Genomic DNA, 16421 nt, shown 5'->3' with positions numbered 1-16421 from the left:
TAATATTTTTTTCGAGTTTTAATCGATCTTCTTATCGACAGTTATAAGAAGAAAGAAGTTTATGCTCTTATCAACATTGTTACTTGTCATTCATAACTTGTAAGGATCTTTGACAGGTCATCAGAGGAATGGTCTTATTGTAATTGCTGCATCTCCTGGCTACGTTTTTTTTTTATCAAGGTTCGTCAATAATATTACCTTTCAAAATTTAATAGGTTTTTATAATGTTAAAAATAATAAAACACCGTTAGTTTAACAAAAAATTAGATTAATTGCTTAGTAGGACGTAAGCATTAAAAAAAAGTCTTAGCGCTTGATTATTCATCATAGATCTTTTTCTATATATGTCAAAAATTAATTTTAATTATTTTTAACTTTGAAATATTTTAAATCTCATTTCTGAATCAAATTTAAATAAATTTAATTTAAATTAAATATTTACATTCAAAACACCACGTCATTGTGGCGCGTTGTTCGGGGTATTTAGAGGGGATAAATGTCATTTATATAATTTAACATTAATTTACCATTTTTTCTCTCATTTTTCGTCAATAAAAAAAATTATAAAACTAATTATTGTAACCAGCGTTATTTATTAGCTGTTCATCAAGTTTTTTGGCTTAAATTATCTTTTATAACACCTTGACCATTCTTTACATATCATATATAGAAGAATATGGTCAAGGTGTTATGAAGATAATTTAAACCAGAAAAATCTGATGGAAAGCTAATACAAGATGCTGGTTGCAATAATTTGTTTTATAAATTTTTTATATATAAAATTTTTTTTGTATATAAAACAGTTCCACTGACAGCAACGCAGAGACCAAACCGCTGGATCTGAAGGGCTGAAATGTTGACAGTGCATTCCTATAATGACATGGATAAAAAAAGATTTTTTGAAATTCCATCCCTAAGGAATATATATGAACAATTTTTTACCATATATAGGCTGAAGTGAACTGAAGAAGAGAATAATTTCAAAAACGAGACATTATATTAGAAAGCCATGCTAGGACTCTGCATCGCATTACAAAGGTACATTAAAACAGAGTTCTGCAGGGATGAAGTCATGCGTATAATCTAGTCGCTAATTAGATCAATGCTTGAACATTGTTCTCTTGTTTTGGAACCCTGCACTGCAAAAACAATTCATAAATTTTGATCTGTACAATTTAAATTTCTCAGAATCCTTGCCTATAAAACAGGATTAAGTTTTAAATGAGGTAATTTGATCAATACTTTACTTCCTCTATAGACATGTAAACTTCGCTCTGATTTACTAATTCTTTTCAAAATAATAAATTACTATATTGACAGTTCTTTTGTACTTAGTCAAATTAACTTTTCTAAACTTAGTTATTTGACCAGGCATAAAAGACTCATATTTCTTAACAATCTCCTAACTATTGTAAAAGTACTACTATTCACAGAATTATGCGTTCTGCCAGTAACTTTCCTCATCTTCCTATATTTTAATCCTTCTCTTTCTACATTCCACAATCAAATTTGCAGAAAAGTTAAATGTTGAATTATTATTTATATTCAGGTAAATCTTTTAAAATTTTATAACAATAAAAACATTTTTTCATATAAATTATTTAACTTGTATTTCTTACACATTCAAACACATAAACACACACAACAAAAATCAATTGTTTTCCGTGTAGATGTGTCATTCTTCTGTGTCGTGTTGAGAGTGCCAGTGAGACATTGATGTCAATGCATTGTGATTGTGTGGATGGGAAAACAAACACTTTGAGCCCTGAAGATGTTCTCAATAAAGATCGAAACGTTGGCACGATAAAGAAAATGTTTTTTCTAAAACTACGTCACACCAGACAACATCTCACGATCTCTAAATAATCATTGACTAACGGTCACTAAACATCACACATATAATTTTAATGGTGCCTTTTCTACCTTGCAGTGCAAACCATTGAAGTTCCTTTAGGATTTGTTGTGTGTGTTTATGTGTTTGAATGTGTAAGAAATACAAGTTAAATAATTTATATGAAAAAATATTTTTATTGTTATAAAATTTTAAAAGATTTACCTGAATATAAATAATAATTCAACATTTAACTTTTCTGCAAATTTGATTGTAGAATGTAGAAAGAGAAGGATTAAAATATAGGAAGATGAGGAAAGTTACTGGCAGAACGCATAATTCTGTGAATAGTAGTACTTTTACAATAGTTAGGAGATTGTTAAGAAATATGAGTCTTTTATGCCTGGTCAAATAACTAAGTTTAGAAAAGTTAATCACGGTCACTAAACACCACACATTTTATATATTGTTACATTTTCTACATTTAAACATTTTTGTAAATTGAGTTTATTCTATAAAATATATATTTTGCATTATTATATGTCATTTAAATTTTTTTTTTTTTGGTTCTTTGTTAATGGGCTGGATAACAAGTAGGCATTCCCCCAAGAAATTTTGTCCCATGTCCCATCTTTTCTTAAAATCTTTATTTACCACCTTCCCTCTTCATTCTATTTTCTTTGGTAAAAACAAGCAAATTTAACAATATTTTTCAACATATTGCCTCCTTGATGTAACATTCTGTAACAGTATGGATCAATTGTCAATTGATTGACAATTCAACATTTGTGCAGAAACATTGATAAGATTTTGAGCAGTAAATGTTCATCAAACTATCAAGTTATGTAACTTTTTCCGTTATAGACAGTCAATAACAAGACAAGATTATATATGCAATTGTGTATACATATATCAGAGCCGAGTCTGAGACTTTTCGCGGCAAGCATCACTCACTTTGGTATTTTGGTGGTCTAACCCTTTCAACTGCCAAAGTTAGGTTCAAGGGATTGTCGATAACAAGGTCATTTCAGCCCACAATGCATGCAGTATCAATCACTCATTATTAAATATATTCTTATTTATGTACCTTTCACTTAAGTAGACTGATGGAGTGCATTATTCCTCTATCACCCTTTTTACATATAAACAATTTATACAATACCTAGGTTGTGAGTAGGTCGTAATTGAGTGTTCCGCCAGTGACATCTTGGGCTACATACCATTCACACATATAAATACATTCTCTCAAAACATTTAAAAACATCTATCACCAAACTCAATAATATCATTTAAAAAAAATCTTTGTGAATCATGAACACTGTTGATAGGTGGCTCAGAGAATCTGACAGAAGAGGGGTCATCTTCACCCGATTAATATAAAATAATGTATTTAATAGTGAGTGAGTGAGTTTGAATGGAGTCTGATTGTGTTGGAGTCTGAAATGACCTAGCTGTTGATAGCCCCTGGAGATAAGGCCGAGGTCTGACCCTAGACTGCCAACACCCAGAGTGGGTGATTCTCGAGGCTTGCCTGTAATTTAAGTTACAGATCGTGCTAAGCACTTCTGCTCAACTTGGTGCTAAATTTCCTTAACACTTCTATCCGCAAAAAACATATACGTATGTTTCAGACCATTTTTTGTATGTATGTAAAGTTAATTTACATGAATGTCAGGTTGGAAAATGTAGGATATAATAACTCTGGGATTGTCCTAGGTAAAATTTTTATCTTTTTATTCCTATTCCACCAACTATACTTTTTTATGAATAATGTGGCAAGCACACAACAATTAATAATTCATAAGACTATTCGGACCAGATAGATTGAAAATGAACAAACTGTAAGTTAATTATCCCTGCAAGCTGCAATGAGACATCTCAAAGCCTAAAAGTACCCACCTTTTAGAAAATTGAAATACATGGATTTATTAAATGTCCGTATTTAGTAAACGTCATGAAAAAAAAAAGATAAATGGGTACAGGTTTGAAGCTTTATAAAGAAGCAACTTTATTTTACCCGTTTGCTTTGGATTTTTGAGCTTTTAGAATATAATCGAATATCAAACAAGTTGGTACAAAATTGTGAAATTTTTCATGGGGGTGATGAAATTTATGAAATCCTTGACTAAATAAAAATAGCACAAAAAATTTTCAATCACTGAATATGGCTGAAATGTACCTGACAGACCACAAGCAACTACAGTTGGCTCTTGATAAGTCAAAACTCAAAAAATAATTCAAACACAAAAATAATTCAAAAATCAAGTCATTAAGAATTGATGTGCATTTTTAGAAACTATTACTTGAATTAATGTATGTAAAACGTATATTGAAAAAAGTGGAAATAGATCGACTGAAAAATTGAACGTTTTTGTGTTTATGTTATTTAAAAAAAAAAAAAGCATCGTGAAGTGGATTTTGTTCAATTTTTCTAAATGATTTTCAAAAGAGACTAGTGCTGAGAACACATTGACAAAAAAGATTAATAGAATAAATAACCAAATTTGGTCTCTCAATAAGATATTTGTTTTCTTTGTTGTCTGGGATAACTCGCTTTTCTTTGGTGACTTGTTGAAAGCGATCAGATTAAAGTATTGGGTTGTCCGGAAAATAATGCAGGATTTTGGTATTAAACAAAAAAAAAGAAACTAGTTACTTTAAAGCAATGTTCTTTAATCAAAATAATTTCCCANGACATTCATACAAATGAGTAATCCTGTAAACGTAAACAGAATATTTTATATAGATTTTTTTTAATGAAAACTTAAAATCCTGCATTATTTTCCGGACAACCCGATAAGATAAGAAATTCAATAATAAGAACATTCATTGTACACAGGTATAGTGGTATTATATCAATTACAATAATTGGTATAATTTTGCAAATATTGTCCAACTTTTTACTGCATATAATTTTTTATGACTAGGCACTTTGTATATATTTGCAAATACTACTAATAATATTTACATATATATTCAATGGTTAGATAAAAAGAATAATTAATTGAAACTATTAATAATACTAAACGTAAACTATTTCAGTAAAAATCTCAATTGTAGCCATGCTATAAAAATGCATATTTGGTTTTAAATGAAGTATATTGTTAATTCTTATCTTATAATGTCAAAAATTTCAATGAATAATAGAAATTTTTGGAGGGGGAGTTCTGTGACTTTTAAAAGCCAATTATTTGATTTATCATTATCAAGTAGTGAATTTCCTGTTCTCTTTAATTTTTGAGTTTTTACTAGATCGTAGATATTTGATCTTTGTCACAATTTGATTTTAATTAGTTTAGTAAGTTTTTGCAGTATGCTTGTTTTGAATAAATGTTATGCTTTATTTTTTTTTTTTTTTTGAATTTGTAATTTCAGTTCATCATGGCAGCAACAAGCTTAGCAGAATACTTAAAATTAAGGCCAATTTTAGCCCAGGCAAGAAACATAATCGTCCTCACTGGTGCAGGTACATCAGCTGAATCAGGAATTCCAACATTTAGAGGTGCAGGGGGTTTTTGGAGAACCTATCAGTCTCAAGATCTTGCTACTTACAATGCGTTTAAACGTTCGCCCTCCTTAGTTTGGGAATTTTATCATTATAGAAGAGAACTAGTTCTCACGAAAAAACCCAATAAGGTGTGTACATTTGAATTTTATAGTTCGCAAAATTTAATCTAATTTAAATCATATTGCAGGCACATTATGCCATAGCTGAAGCAGAATCTCTTCTGAAAAATGTTGGACGAAAAATGACAGTAATCACACAAAATATTGATGGCCTCCATCAAAGGGCAGGATCTCAAGATGTAATTGAATTGCATGGATCTCTTTTTAAAACACGCTGTATTAAATGTGAAAATGTCACTTCTAATTTCGATTCACCGATTTGTGCTGCATTGGAAGGCTTGGGGTGAGATGATTTGTATTGTTTTAAAATGCTGGCTTATTTAATTGCAATTACCGTTCAGAGCTCCAGATCCTAATGTGAAATCAAGCCCAATTCCTGAAGAACAACTTCCAAGGTGCAAAATTGAAACATGTAAAGGCCTTTTAAGGCCACATATCGTCTGGTTTGGAGAAAACCTTGAGGAAAAAGTTATTGATGCTACTGGTAATGTATGAGTTATTTTATCACTCTTTGATATTTAATTTCTCAATTTTACAGAAAATGCCTTAAAAGAATGTGATGCTTGTCTAATTATTGGGAGCTCATCAGTTGTTTATCCAGCTGCAATGTATGCACCGGCTCTTGCTGCCAGAAATATACCTGTTGCAGAATTTAATATCGAATCTACGCCAGTCACTAGCAATTTCCAGTAAATAAAATCTATTAAATTGTCATAACAAAAAATGCTAATTTAAATATCTCTTTCTAGATTTCATTTCAAAGGGCCCTGCACTGAAACAGTACCAGAAGCTCTGAAGTATATAGTAAATAGCTGCACTCCGTGAGTTAATATTGTGCTTTAAAAATAAATATATGTTAGATTGGTGTCAGTTATATTGAAAATCTTGAAGTAATGTAAATATGTATATTTTATTTACATAGTTTGTGAAATATTGGGTATTTACCGATGGTGATTGTTTTAAAGTAATATTTTATAATAGATATTTATAAACGGAATATTAATAAACTTTAATAAAACGTATATCACATACGAACATGTCTGACTTTTCCCTAATTTAATAGTCAACTATATTCATAATTACATTGTATTTTGTATTTCAGAAAAACGTTCTTTCATCTATTATTGAATAATAAATATTTGAAGTATTGCACTTTCTTTATCAATGATTTTAAGTTGTTATTTAATCATTGCAAAAACAAATCTTAAATTTGCAACTACTTTGTGTTTAACTTTTGGTTCTAGATTAGTATATTCTCAAAGCCAAATTGGCAAAATGCATTACTCCACTTCAACTGACAAGAACAGTGATGTTAAACTGAGTAAGAGACAAAAATTTGTTAATTTTATAAAGCAATACGGCCCGATAGCTGTTGCTGTACACATTGGCCACAGCCTCATAATTTTAGGAGGATTGTACACCGCTCTCTACTGGTAATTAATCCATATTTAAAATTTTCGCCAACTGAAAATATCTTTCATGCTTTTTTTGTCTTTAGTGGTCTCGATGTCGTTTGGGCGCTTGAAAAAGTCGGACTCGCTGACAAAAGTGACATTCTTAAAAAAGGAGGAACATTTGTTGTTGCTTATGCAATTTCAAAAGTTTTAAGCCCGGTTCGCTTTGCAATTACTTTTGCTATCACTCCTCCTATTGCAAGATATTTGATAAAAACAGGTCTTATTAAAAAAAGGTAAACTCTATTGTTAACTGGGTCAGTATTATTATATTATATTATTTTATAATTTACTATACAAATATATTATAAAATATTACTATAAACGATTTGTACAAAACAAATTAAATTTTTTATATAAAGAACATTTTAATGATAATTTTTCAACCCCAAATTTAATTCTCTTGTGTACTTATAACCTTTAAAACAAATGTATTGGTTATCACACAGATGACATATTTAATGATTTAGAAATATCTATATTTAAGGTGAGATGATTTCTTTTGTTATCAAAATTTGTATGTGGTTATGTAATAGTTTCCTGCATTTTCTTTTAACATTTTAAATTATTACTTAGCTACATGGAATTAACATAAAATACTATAGAACCAAGAATTACAAGTTCCTTGACTTGGAATTAATTTAAGTGTTGATATAAATTATTATAACTATATTGATAATGAGAATACTAGCTAGGAAGCAAGGGTTTGGTATTCCTCAAGCACTGAAGCCTTTTTGCTTATTGTACTTTAAGTAGTTTTTTGGTACAGTTCTTTTTACTAAATCTTTCTTTTTAGAAGTAAGTAGTAGGAAACTAACTTTCAGAAAATTCTAGGGCAATGGTGGGAATCAAACCCATGTTCGTGGGGATCTATGAGCTGAGTCAATATACCCATGTTATGTTTTCTCAAATACTATTTACCAGTACATTATACAGAAGTACTGTCTAACCAAAGCAATGTGTTTGCCAGTTTTGGTAAATGTTTTTAATGTTCTTTCTCCCTTGGATTTGTATGGACCCATTCTGTAGGGTATGTTTTCTTAATGGAAATTGAATCAGTTTTTTAGAAGTGTGTTCAAATTTATTGTAGCACTAAGGGGGTTTAAAAGATATGCCTTTTTTATGGAGAAACTTGAGTTTAAAAAATCTACATTATTATTGAGAATAACTTACCAAACCAACCGTTGCGTCAGAGTGAAGTGCCGTAGAGTTCTCGGAAATCAGACCAATACAAGCATAACATAAGGGAGCATTCTTGGTCCCATCCTTTATATCATCTGTACTGCAGACCTTTCCCAATACCATCATCACCTCTTATGCGGACATCAATGGAATTTTGTCCTCTCTCGAATCCTATACATGCTTCCAAGAAAACCTTGAGCTTATCAAAGACAGGTACAAGAGTACTCAATGTATGTCCTCATTGATAAAACAGTTTTGCCCTTTTCGTACATCAACAACAAAGTGATACCAACTTCCACTCAAGACAAATATCTAGGTCTACCTAGACATGGACCTTGGTGTGAAATCCCCACACAAGACTTAAAAGACTACAGCTTAACAGAACACTTGGATCACTATGAAGACTCCTAGGCCCAAAATCTCTCTTGACTGTCAAGATGCAACTAACATTATACAAGATTTTACTGTAACCGCTTTGGACATATGGAGTGGAACTGTGGGGTTCTGCCAAGCCAACCAACATCCAGTGCATCCAATCCTTACAATCAAATATCCTCAGATGAATTGTAAAAGCTCCTTACAGTTACTAAGTTACTAACCTCCTTATCCATAACAACCTCAACATTCTTTTAGTTAACGAACTGATCCGTTCCCAATTCCAAAAGTTTCACAACAACCTCTTCGTTGGTGACGATCCATCCTAACCCTACTGCTCGAGCCTTTCTACACATTCCCTTCCTGAGAACCCACCTTAATCAACGGTAGTCTCGAGACCTCCTTGCCTATTAATCCCTCACACTGAATGCCAACAATGAAGGGTTTCTCATGGCATGTGTCCTCCAGGCGTAGCACTGACATTAATGTTAGAGCTGTCCATGTGTTTAAAAATGTACTGTGATCACATTTTTAATATGTAATAATCTGTATAGGCTACAAATAAAGTAATAAAAAAATATACATTGAGAATAAGACAGGGGTCAAGAGAAACTTTTATATGGGAGTTTCCCGGTTGGACCAATCGTGAGTCGAAAGGGGAATGAATGCTTGGAACTGGAAGGGGACTGTTGGACCTCTTATCTTTGGTCTCTTGGACCAAAATACAAAATCTTGGCAATCTTGTGAATGATGAATCTAATTCCATGCCAAGCATTGCACTGAACTTTTTACCCAAAACAAGTGCGTATAACTCATTCACATCATTGATTCACCTGTATAAATGATGGAATTTAGCTACTATATCCTGACAAATTACATACTAGAGGACTGTGCTTTTCCCCAAAAATGTGGATTCCAACCTCACCGAATATGAATGTTATGGAATAATTTCATGCAGTCTACAACTATCAACTCTACGCACCCCATCTGACTGTTCATATTGTAATCATTGTTCTCAAACAAATTTAAGCAGAATCCAGTATGAAATTCGTAAGCATTAAAAAAAGCTCTGAAAACCCGATTTTTTATTTTATTTTATTTATTTATTTATGTTTTTTTTTTTTTTTTACATAAACTGTAGTAATTTTAAAGGAAACATATCACACTGCAACATGATGGAGTATCCATTATTTTCTTGATTACATGAAATTTTTTGTTAGTTTTATAAAATTATAAAATGATAGATAACTTTTGATAATGAAAACTTAAGTCAAATGACAATCTGAATCTCAAGAGACCCAATTAGTTAATTTAGGAGACAGCACAGCCTTAATCTTAAAAAATATATAATTCTTACTTACAGTTAGTCGATTTCAACTTCCGGATTTAAAGCTTAAAGCTCATCATCAGGAATAAGGACAACCACCGCTCTTGACATGAATTGTAAGAGTGAAACCGCCGATCCCCCGCCAACGCGATGTTCCAATGAGAAGCTGCGTTTTGATGCCGCCAGTTTTGAACATGCAAAAACCGGGAATCATAACAAAACTAAATATCCTAATACATACAGCATGAAAAATAATTTTTAATTAGTCATTACTTCGTATTTCAAATATTATGTAGGTACATATTTTTAAAAAAGTAGTCAATCAAAATCAATATAGCCACTTGGTCCTATATATTTAATATAGCATTAATTTCAATTAAGTTGGTAAACACCCCTTTTTGGCAAGTTGGCATCCTTGTCTTTAGGTCTTGAGAGAACGTTTCCAACGTTCTAGAATGTTCTTCAACACTCATCTCTGGTAATTCTGAATTAATCTGAAACTTTCAAGCTTAAAATTTTTCTGATAGTTCACCAATGGTAAGCGACAAAAACCTAATGATTCATTTTTGGTAGGGTGGCTGAGGCCAATTGTTCTTTAAAAAGTTAATTAAAAAAAAAAAAAAATCATTTAACTAGCGACCTATCAATTAATATTTCTTGATATCCATTGTGTTTAGCTAAGTTTTTTATTTGTAATTCTTTTTTATAATTAGCAGGTGTTAATGGGAGTTTCAATGTACGGTCCATGAGCCAAATGCACCCAGCAGCATTTTGGCACCATGGGTGAGAAGAATCCGCTGGTATCATGGTGTCTGTTGTAAGTTTTCTATATCTGTCTATCCAATTCTTTAACTGTTTATTATGAACAGTTTTAAATTTAAAAAATTTAAACAACCATCATTATTTATTTCCAATGTGAAATTTATATTAGGGTGTAAAGAATTAATTAATTGGATGAAATCTTATAGATCCTCTAGTGTTCCAATCCATACACATAAATATCGCCTACAAAGCGATTCCAAAAAAGGACAGATTTAATTAATTTGTTATTTAATTTGAAAAGAGTTTTTTCAAAGTTATCTACGGATATTTCAACACAAAGTGGGGATAATAGAGACCCCCCATTGGTAACTTTTTCATTTCATAAAATTTACTGTTGAATTTACAAAAATTAGTTAATTAGGTATATATTTAAGAGGTCTATTATATTTTTTTCACAAATTCGTTAATTGAATTCTCTGTAAGTTTATGCTTTATTAGTTTTGTACATTCTTTACAATACAACAGGAATATTTGTGACTAAATTAGAAACAACAAATGACACTAAAACACAGTTGTTAGGTATATTTATATTCTTTAACTGTTAATTTTATCATTAATTTATTAATTTTATCTATTTTATTATTAATTAATTAATAAAAAGACATAAAACCCAGTCACTATTTTAAAATTATTTTCTTACAGTATTTATTAAGTTAATATTTAATTTTTTATAATTCCCGCTGTTTTGCACGTTCAAAACTGAGTGGCATTAAAGCCAGCTTCTCGTTGGAAAGTCGCGTTAGCGGTTGACCGGCGGGTTCACTTGTTCATGTCGAGAAAGGTGGCTGTAAACTTTGTAACTCCTTTAATTTGATGCTGGGCTTTAAGCTTGAAATCTGGATAGTTGAAAATGACAAACTGTGAATAAGAACTATCTTTTAAAAAAAATTAAACAACACACTCACCCCACCATTATTATTTCTATAAACTTAGCCTTTGCAAAAGGAAATGATTCAATGTGGTCAGGACAAATCAGTTAACAAGAAAAATAACAGAAAAAAGTCATCTGACAACTTAGATGAAGAGAGAAGTGTCATGGGGGCGACAGCGGCTGCAACGGTTTAGGCATTGACACGGTGCTCATTACAGTAAGGCAAAGGTCCTGAATTCCAATCCAGTGATCCTGCATTTTAAAAAAGTTATGATCAGTGATCAACAATGTCAAAGAGCAAATTGGGAATCTATTGCTGCCAACATTGTATGAATGTGAATAAGGAATTATTTAAGATAATAAGAGATTAATTAAGATAATTCTTTAAGTGAATAAATATTCACTTATAAATATAAAACATAAGTGAATATGGTCTTTAATATTAACTATCTAATGAACATAAATAATGTAAAATGTAATAGATTAGTATTACATAAGTTTACATAGTTTAAAATTAATTAAATTTCTTTAAATTACCAAAATTAGGTAAATTGATTTGCAGCACTAAGCCATGTGGAAAAAAAAATTAACTGAACATATGCAATTTAAATAACATTTTTAAAAGTACTGTTCTGTTCCAATTGGTGTAGAAATTCTCAGCAAATTGAAATTTTTTTTCATTTATATTATAATTGAAATTAAATAACCAATAGAATTTAGAATTTTATTAAGATGCACTCCAACCAACAGGAAGTATTTATTTCTGTAAGGACAAGCTTTTGAAATGTTCTGCTGCTTGCTTCAATGAATTCCTCGAACTAATGGTGTTTTTACGATAGCCGAAAAGCCTTTGCAGTTTGCGATAGCAGAATATTCTTCTTGTCTGCTGCTTCTGAGACGACGTTGAATGATGCTTTGAGTCTCCTTCTTTCAATGGAGTCATAATTTTTTTAGATTGTATTGATGATTTTGAACTTTTACACACATTTTGATACGTGTCTATTCTAAAGCCGGGATAAACTTTGCTTTTACACATTGTATTTTTTTTACGTTTCTTTTATTCCTAGAGTAGATATTAAACATATGTATATGGACCATGTATTAATTGGCATAATAAAATAATACTACTGAATTTTGGAATTGAAACTTGAAAAATTGATCTCAATAAAGATCAAAACGTTGGCATGATAAAGAAAATGTTTTTCTAAAACCCACATCACTCCAGACTGCATCTCACGATATCCGAATAATCATTGACTAACAATCACTAAACACCACACAAAAAGTGAAACAATATTTTTTAAACATATTTTAGAAAATGCACAAGCTGATTCTAAATCAGATCTTTTACACAATCATAGGCCCATTGCTCTTGTGGCTACATTTGGAGAAAAATCGTTTTACTTTTTATTGAAAACATTATATTTAATAAATATTTTTCCTCCAAGTTACATTTTTTTAAATTAAGATATTTCACTTATGAGGTAATATGAACCCTCAGAGTGCCAGTGTTTTTGAAAAAAAGCTCATTTGTAATTATGTCGGATTGGAATGCAAGACCCCTGGATTCGAACCCGAGCCTTTACCTTACAGTGATTAGAGCCTAGACCATTCCCCCCCTCAATTTATATAATTGTGTCTCTTCATATACATGTTATTTTGGATTTGTTTCTATTGTCAAAAGTTTTATCTTATGAAACGTTTACTGTTTGTTCATATTACTGCACAAGTGTCGTTATCAGATCATTTTGTATTATATATGATGTTTGATATGTATTATATAAGTATATGATATAAAAATAATGAAACTTTGTATAATAATTTGAAGCTTTAATTTTATTTGCTGTTTTTGATTTCTGACTGTAATTTTCCAGTTTGAATTACACATGAATGAATCGGTTAATTTAATTAAAATTAATAGAATAAGAATAAATTGCAAATAACCCTATTCATTTTTGAACAATTTAGGTCAAAAGAGCAGATAATCGGATTTATTTTTTCATTCAGAACATAGTGATATCCAGATTATTCATGACATGTTTTAATGAATGATAAACTATCCCTATTAAGGAATTGTAACTGAGACACAATTTTTCTGATAATAAGTGTGTTAATTTTTTTCTTAAATATTTATTTATGGCAGGCTTATATTATTTGACATTCCAAGCCTGGTTTATAGTGCTAAATCTCTTAATCTAATTTGCCAGTTGATTGTTTTTCTTGTTAGCTGATTTCTCCTAGTTTCTATTGCTTTATTATTTTTTTATATACCGCAATTACTATTTTATTCTTGACTTATGTTTTGTAAGTACCTAACTAAGTACACAGTAAGTGACATAACTCATAGTTAAATATTTAAATTGTGGTGAAGGCTGGTTTCATGTGTACGGGGCAAATAGCTTCTCGTCAGTCTTCGACCACTTGTTCGATTGTAGCCTCGCCGCCAGTAGTCGCTGGAAATTGTAACCGCGCCGTAACCTCCGTGTTTTTCTTCTCGGGGTCGTGAATAGTTGTGTTGACAATCAGTCGTTTTTCCAATTAAGCGATTTCGCGTTTTCCATAGGACGACTTTCGCCTAGGATGGAAGGAAGGGGCGCCCGTGTCATCCGAGGCCCTGACTGGAAATGGGGCAAACAAGTAAATGATTTCTTTTCAATAGAAAGGAAAATAAAAAAAGTCTTAGAACGCTTTCACCTCATATATTGACGAGATTATAATATCACAGCTTCCGTTGCTGTTTGACAACCGGCGGAACTTGGAAGGCCATTCGGGAAAAATTAGATTACCCATTTATTCAAAAGAAGATACCAGTTGCCAACAGATGTCTCCTAATTTATGTTGCTGACTTTCTTTGTGTACAAGTCAGCTGAATGCAGTCCAATAACATTCCATCTATGGATTGAAATTTAGAAGAAATCGTACAGATCTTACACTGTTGTAAAATGACTCATAAAAACAGATAATTGGTGTAGTGTTTACTTGTAGTATAGGTGTAGAGTGTAATTGTATGCGATTTGGCACATGCTTGAGGTGATTCAAGACTATTGATTCTCAGACTACCTTGTACTGACTCCCAGAGTGCAATTACTGCTGTCCAAGACAGCTCCTCCATCCTCCTCGTTGTGCTCTTGTTAGAAGCCAACTCAGTGTGTGTAAAAAGACAGATGGTGGCTAAGGCCAGGACGTCTGAATCTCTGAACCTGACCACTGTGATCCATGACACTAAAAATTCAATAAAAATTTGATCCAAAGGAATTAGCATTATCAATTGTTGTCAAGCATTATCAATCACCCGACCGCATCTCACGAAATCTGAATAACTATTATCAATTGTGCCAGATCAATAGAGAAGCTTCTACATATCAAGAGCACGGTCGATGTCTTTGGAAGGTCTGAATCGTAGAAAAGAGATCATCCTCACCTGATTAAGAATTGGCCATGCAATATTGACACACAGACACTTTTGGTTTAAAGTCCGTGTACTTGACTGGCATGTAGAGAAATGTTGCTCAATGTACACTACCCAATTGAAGTGTCTTTCTTGGCCCATTTGCTTCAAATGAAGTCATCAAATTAGTTATAATTTTATGATTTAAGTAAGATGCGAGTGGTTGACTGATTTTATGTGATTTCTGCTCCTGAATCTCTTTTTGTACAAGTTATCAGTTGTCTGAAAGCCACAGTACATACTATTTATTCAAACGTCAAAGAATTGAAAATACAAAATTGTGTTAATTCTGTAGGTTGTACTAATATACTTAGTAATAAAGTATTTTATTTTAAAGCTGTTATACATAGTCAGCTAATTCAAGTATATTGGACCATATACTTTAAACAGGCTCTCCTCGAATTACACTTGATCCCTTTGTATAATCATGCATTTGCTTTTTCAACTTGTGTATCAAAGAAAGTTGAAAATTAATTATTTACATAGAATTAAGTACTTAAATAAATTAATATAATTTCTCCATGATTCAAATAAAGATGGATATAATTATAATAAATGGTTGTCAATGGGTTTCTCCTAATTTCTATTGCTGTCTACATGGAAGTTGCCATTTGTATAATTACATATGTATAAAGATTAAAAAAAAAGAACTATGGAAAAAGGTCTGTTTTAAATATTTGTGCTTGTTAAGTGACTCATAATAATAACAAATAACATTATCTACTGATAAAATAGTGCTGATAGTTGTTTTGTACCACTGTAGCCATAAAAAATATATTCAACTATGACTCATTTTTTAAGTTTTTATATTCAAAATTTTCTTGAAGGTATCTACTTTATATTCAACAAATCTATTTCAAAGGTAAATGCCTTGAGTAACTAACATGCCAAATGAGTAACTTTTTTTTGTGGGGGGAGATTAATTTTTTGATTCAGGTTGATTAATAGCATGTTGGATGTTCTTTTTTTGCCAACAGATTTCTCCTAATTCCTTTTTCTTAATATGTTTACTTTCTTAATAAGTTAATGTCAATTCACTTTTTTTTGTTGATGTCAACAGGTATCCTAATTTCTGTTGCTGAGACTACTCATGTATGTTGTTAGTTGACTGGAAACTACTAGAGCTAGGTTTCATATCTGCAAACAGAGAAAAAGAAAGAAACAAAGAAAAGAAAACAGAAACAACCTGTTATTACCTAAAAAATAAAACGAATACTATATTTTCTACTGACTACTTTCATTTAATTTTATATCATCGTTTTTAAGTAATGGGAAGCAATTTATTACAAAAGCATAGTTGATATTCATGCATTAATCTGAACATGAATATTAAAGGACCCAACGAACAAACATTTGCAAATTTAATGATTTTTAATTATTTAAAAAAAATCAAACAACTGATTTTATATACATTGAATTTATTTTGTATTGGGAACATGTGAAAAAATGAAATTAATTTTAATAAAAAAATTATGCATTGCAAC

At 31.0% G+C, this 16421-nt stretch overlaps 2 protein-coding genes across 9 annotated transcripts in view; both read left to right on the top strand.

Annotated features, from left to right (window-relative positions):
- Positions 1 to 76: 76 nt before the first annotated feature.
- Positions 77 to 16110, top strand: LOC106665797 (NAD-dependent protein deacylase-like). 8 transcript variants are annotated; one of them, XM_014392518.2, is made up of 9 exons: positions 77 to 180; positions 5207 to 5467; positions 5527 to 5741; positions 5800 to 5942; positions 5997 to 6147; positions 6208 to 6279; positions 6703 to 6891; positions 6957 to 7148; positions 10513 to 10534. In XM_014392518.2, exons 2-9 carry the CDS (start codon positions 5213 to 5215, stop codon positions 10517 to 10519), a joined length of 1224 nt encoding a protein of 407 aa, XP_014248004.1. In that variant the 5' UTR covers positions 77 to 180; positions 5207 to 5212; the 3' UTR covers positions 10520 to 10534. The 8 variants fall into 8 exon arrangements, with proteins under 8 accessions (XP_014248004.1, XP_024082007.1, XP_014248005.1 ...); XM_024226239.1 differs by having other exon boundaries at positions 10510 to 10534; XM_014392519.2 differs by lacking the exon at positions 10513 to 10534 and adding an exon at positions 15998 to 16110 and having other exon boundaries at positions 101 to 180.
- Positions 13922 to 16421, top strand: part of LOC106665795 (E3 ubiquitin-protein ligase MIB1) — a 590106-nt gene continuing 587606 nt past the window's right edge. Inside the window, exon 1 of the mRNA XM_014392511.2 lies at positions 13922 to 14126. Within this exon, the coding sequence (XP_014247997.1) occupies positions 14070 to 14126 (57 nt within the window). The 5' untranslated portion in view covers positions 13922 to 14069. The remainder of the gene's footprint in view (positions 14127 to 16421) is intronic.

This window comes from Cimex lectularius, unplaced genomic scaffold, assembly GCF_000648675.2.
Source record: "Cimex lectularius strain Harlan isolate CLEC.00 unplaced genomic scaffold, Clec_2.1 scaffold54, whole genome shotgun sequence".
NCBI classification, from domain to species: Eukaryota; Metazoa; Arthropoda; class Insecta; order Hemiptera; family Cimicidae; genus Cimex; species Cimex lectularius.
The sequence above is the reverse complement of the archived record's forward strand: the minus strand, read 5'-3'. Positions and strand labels throughout refer to the sequence as shown.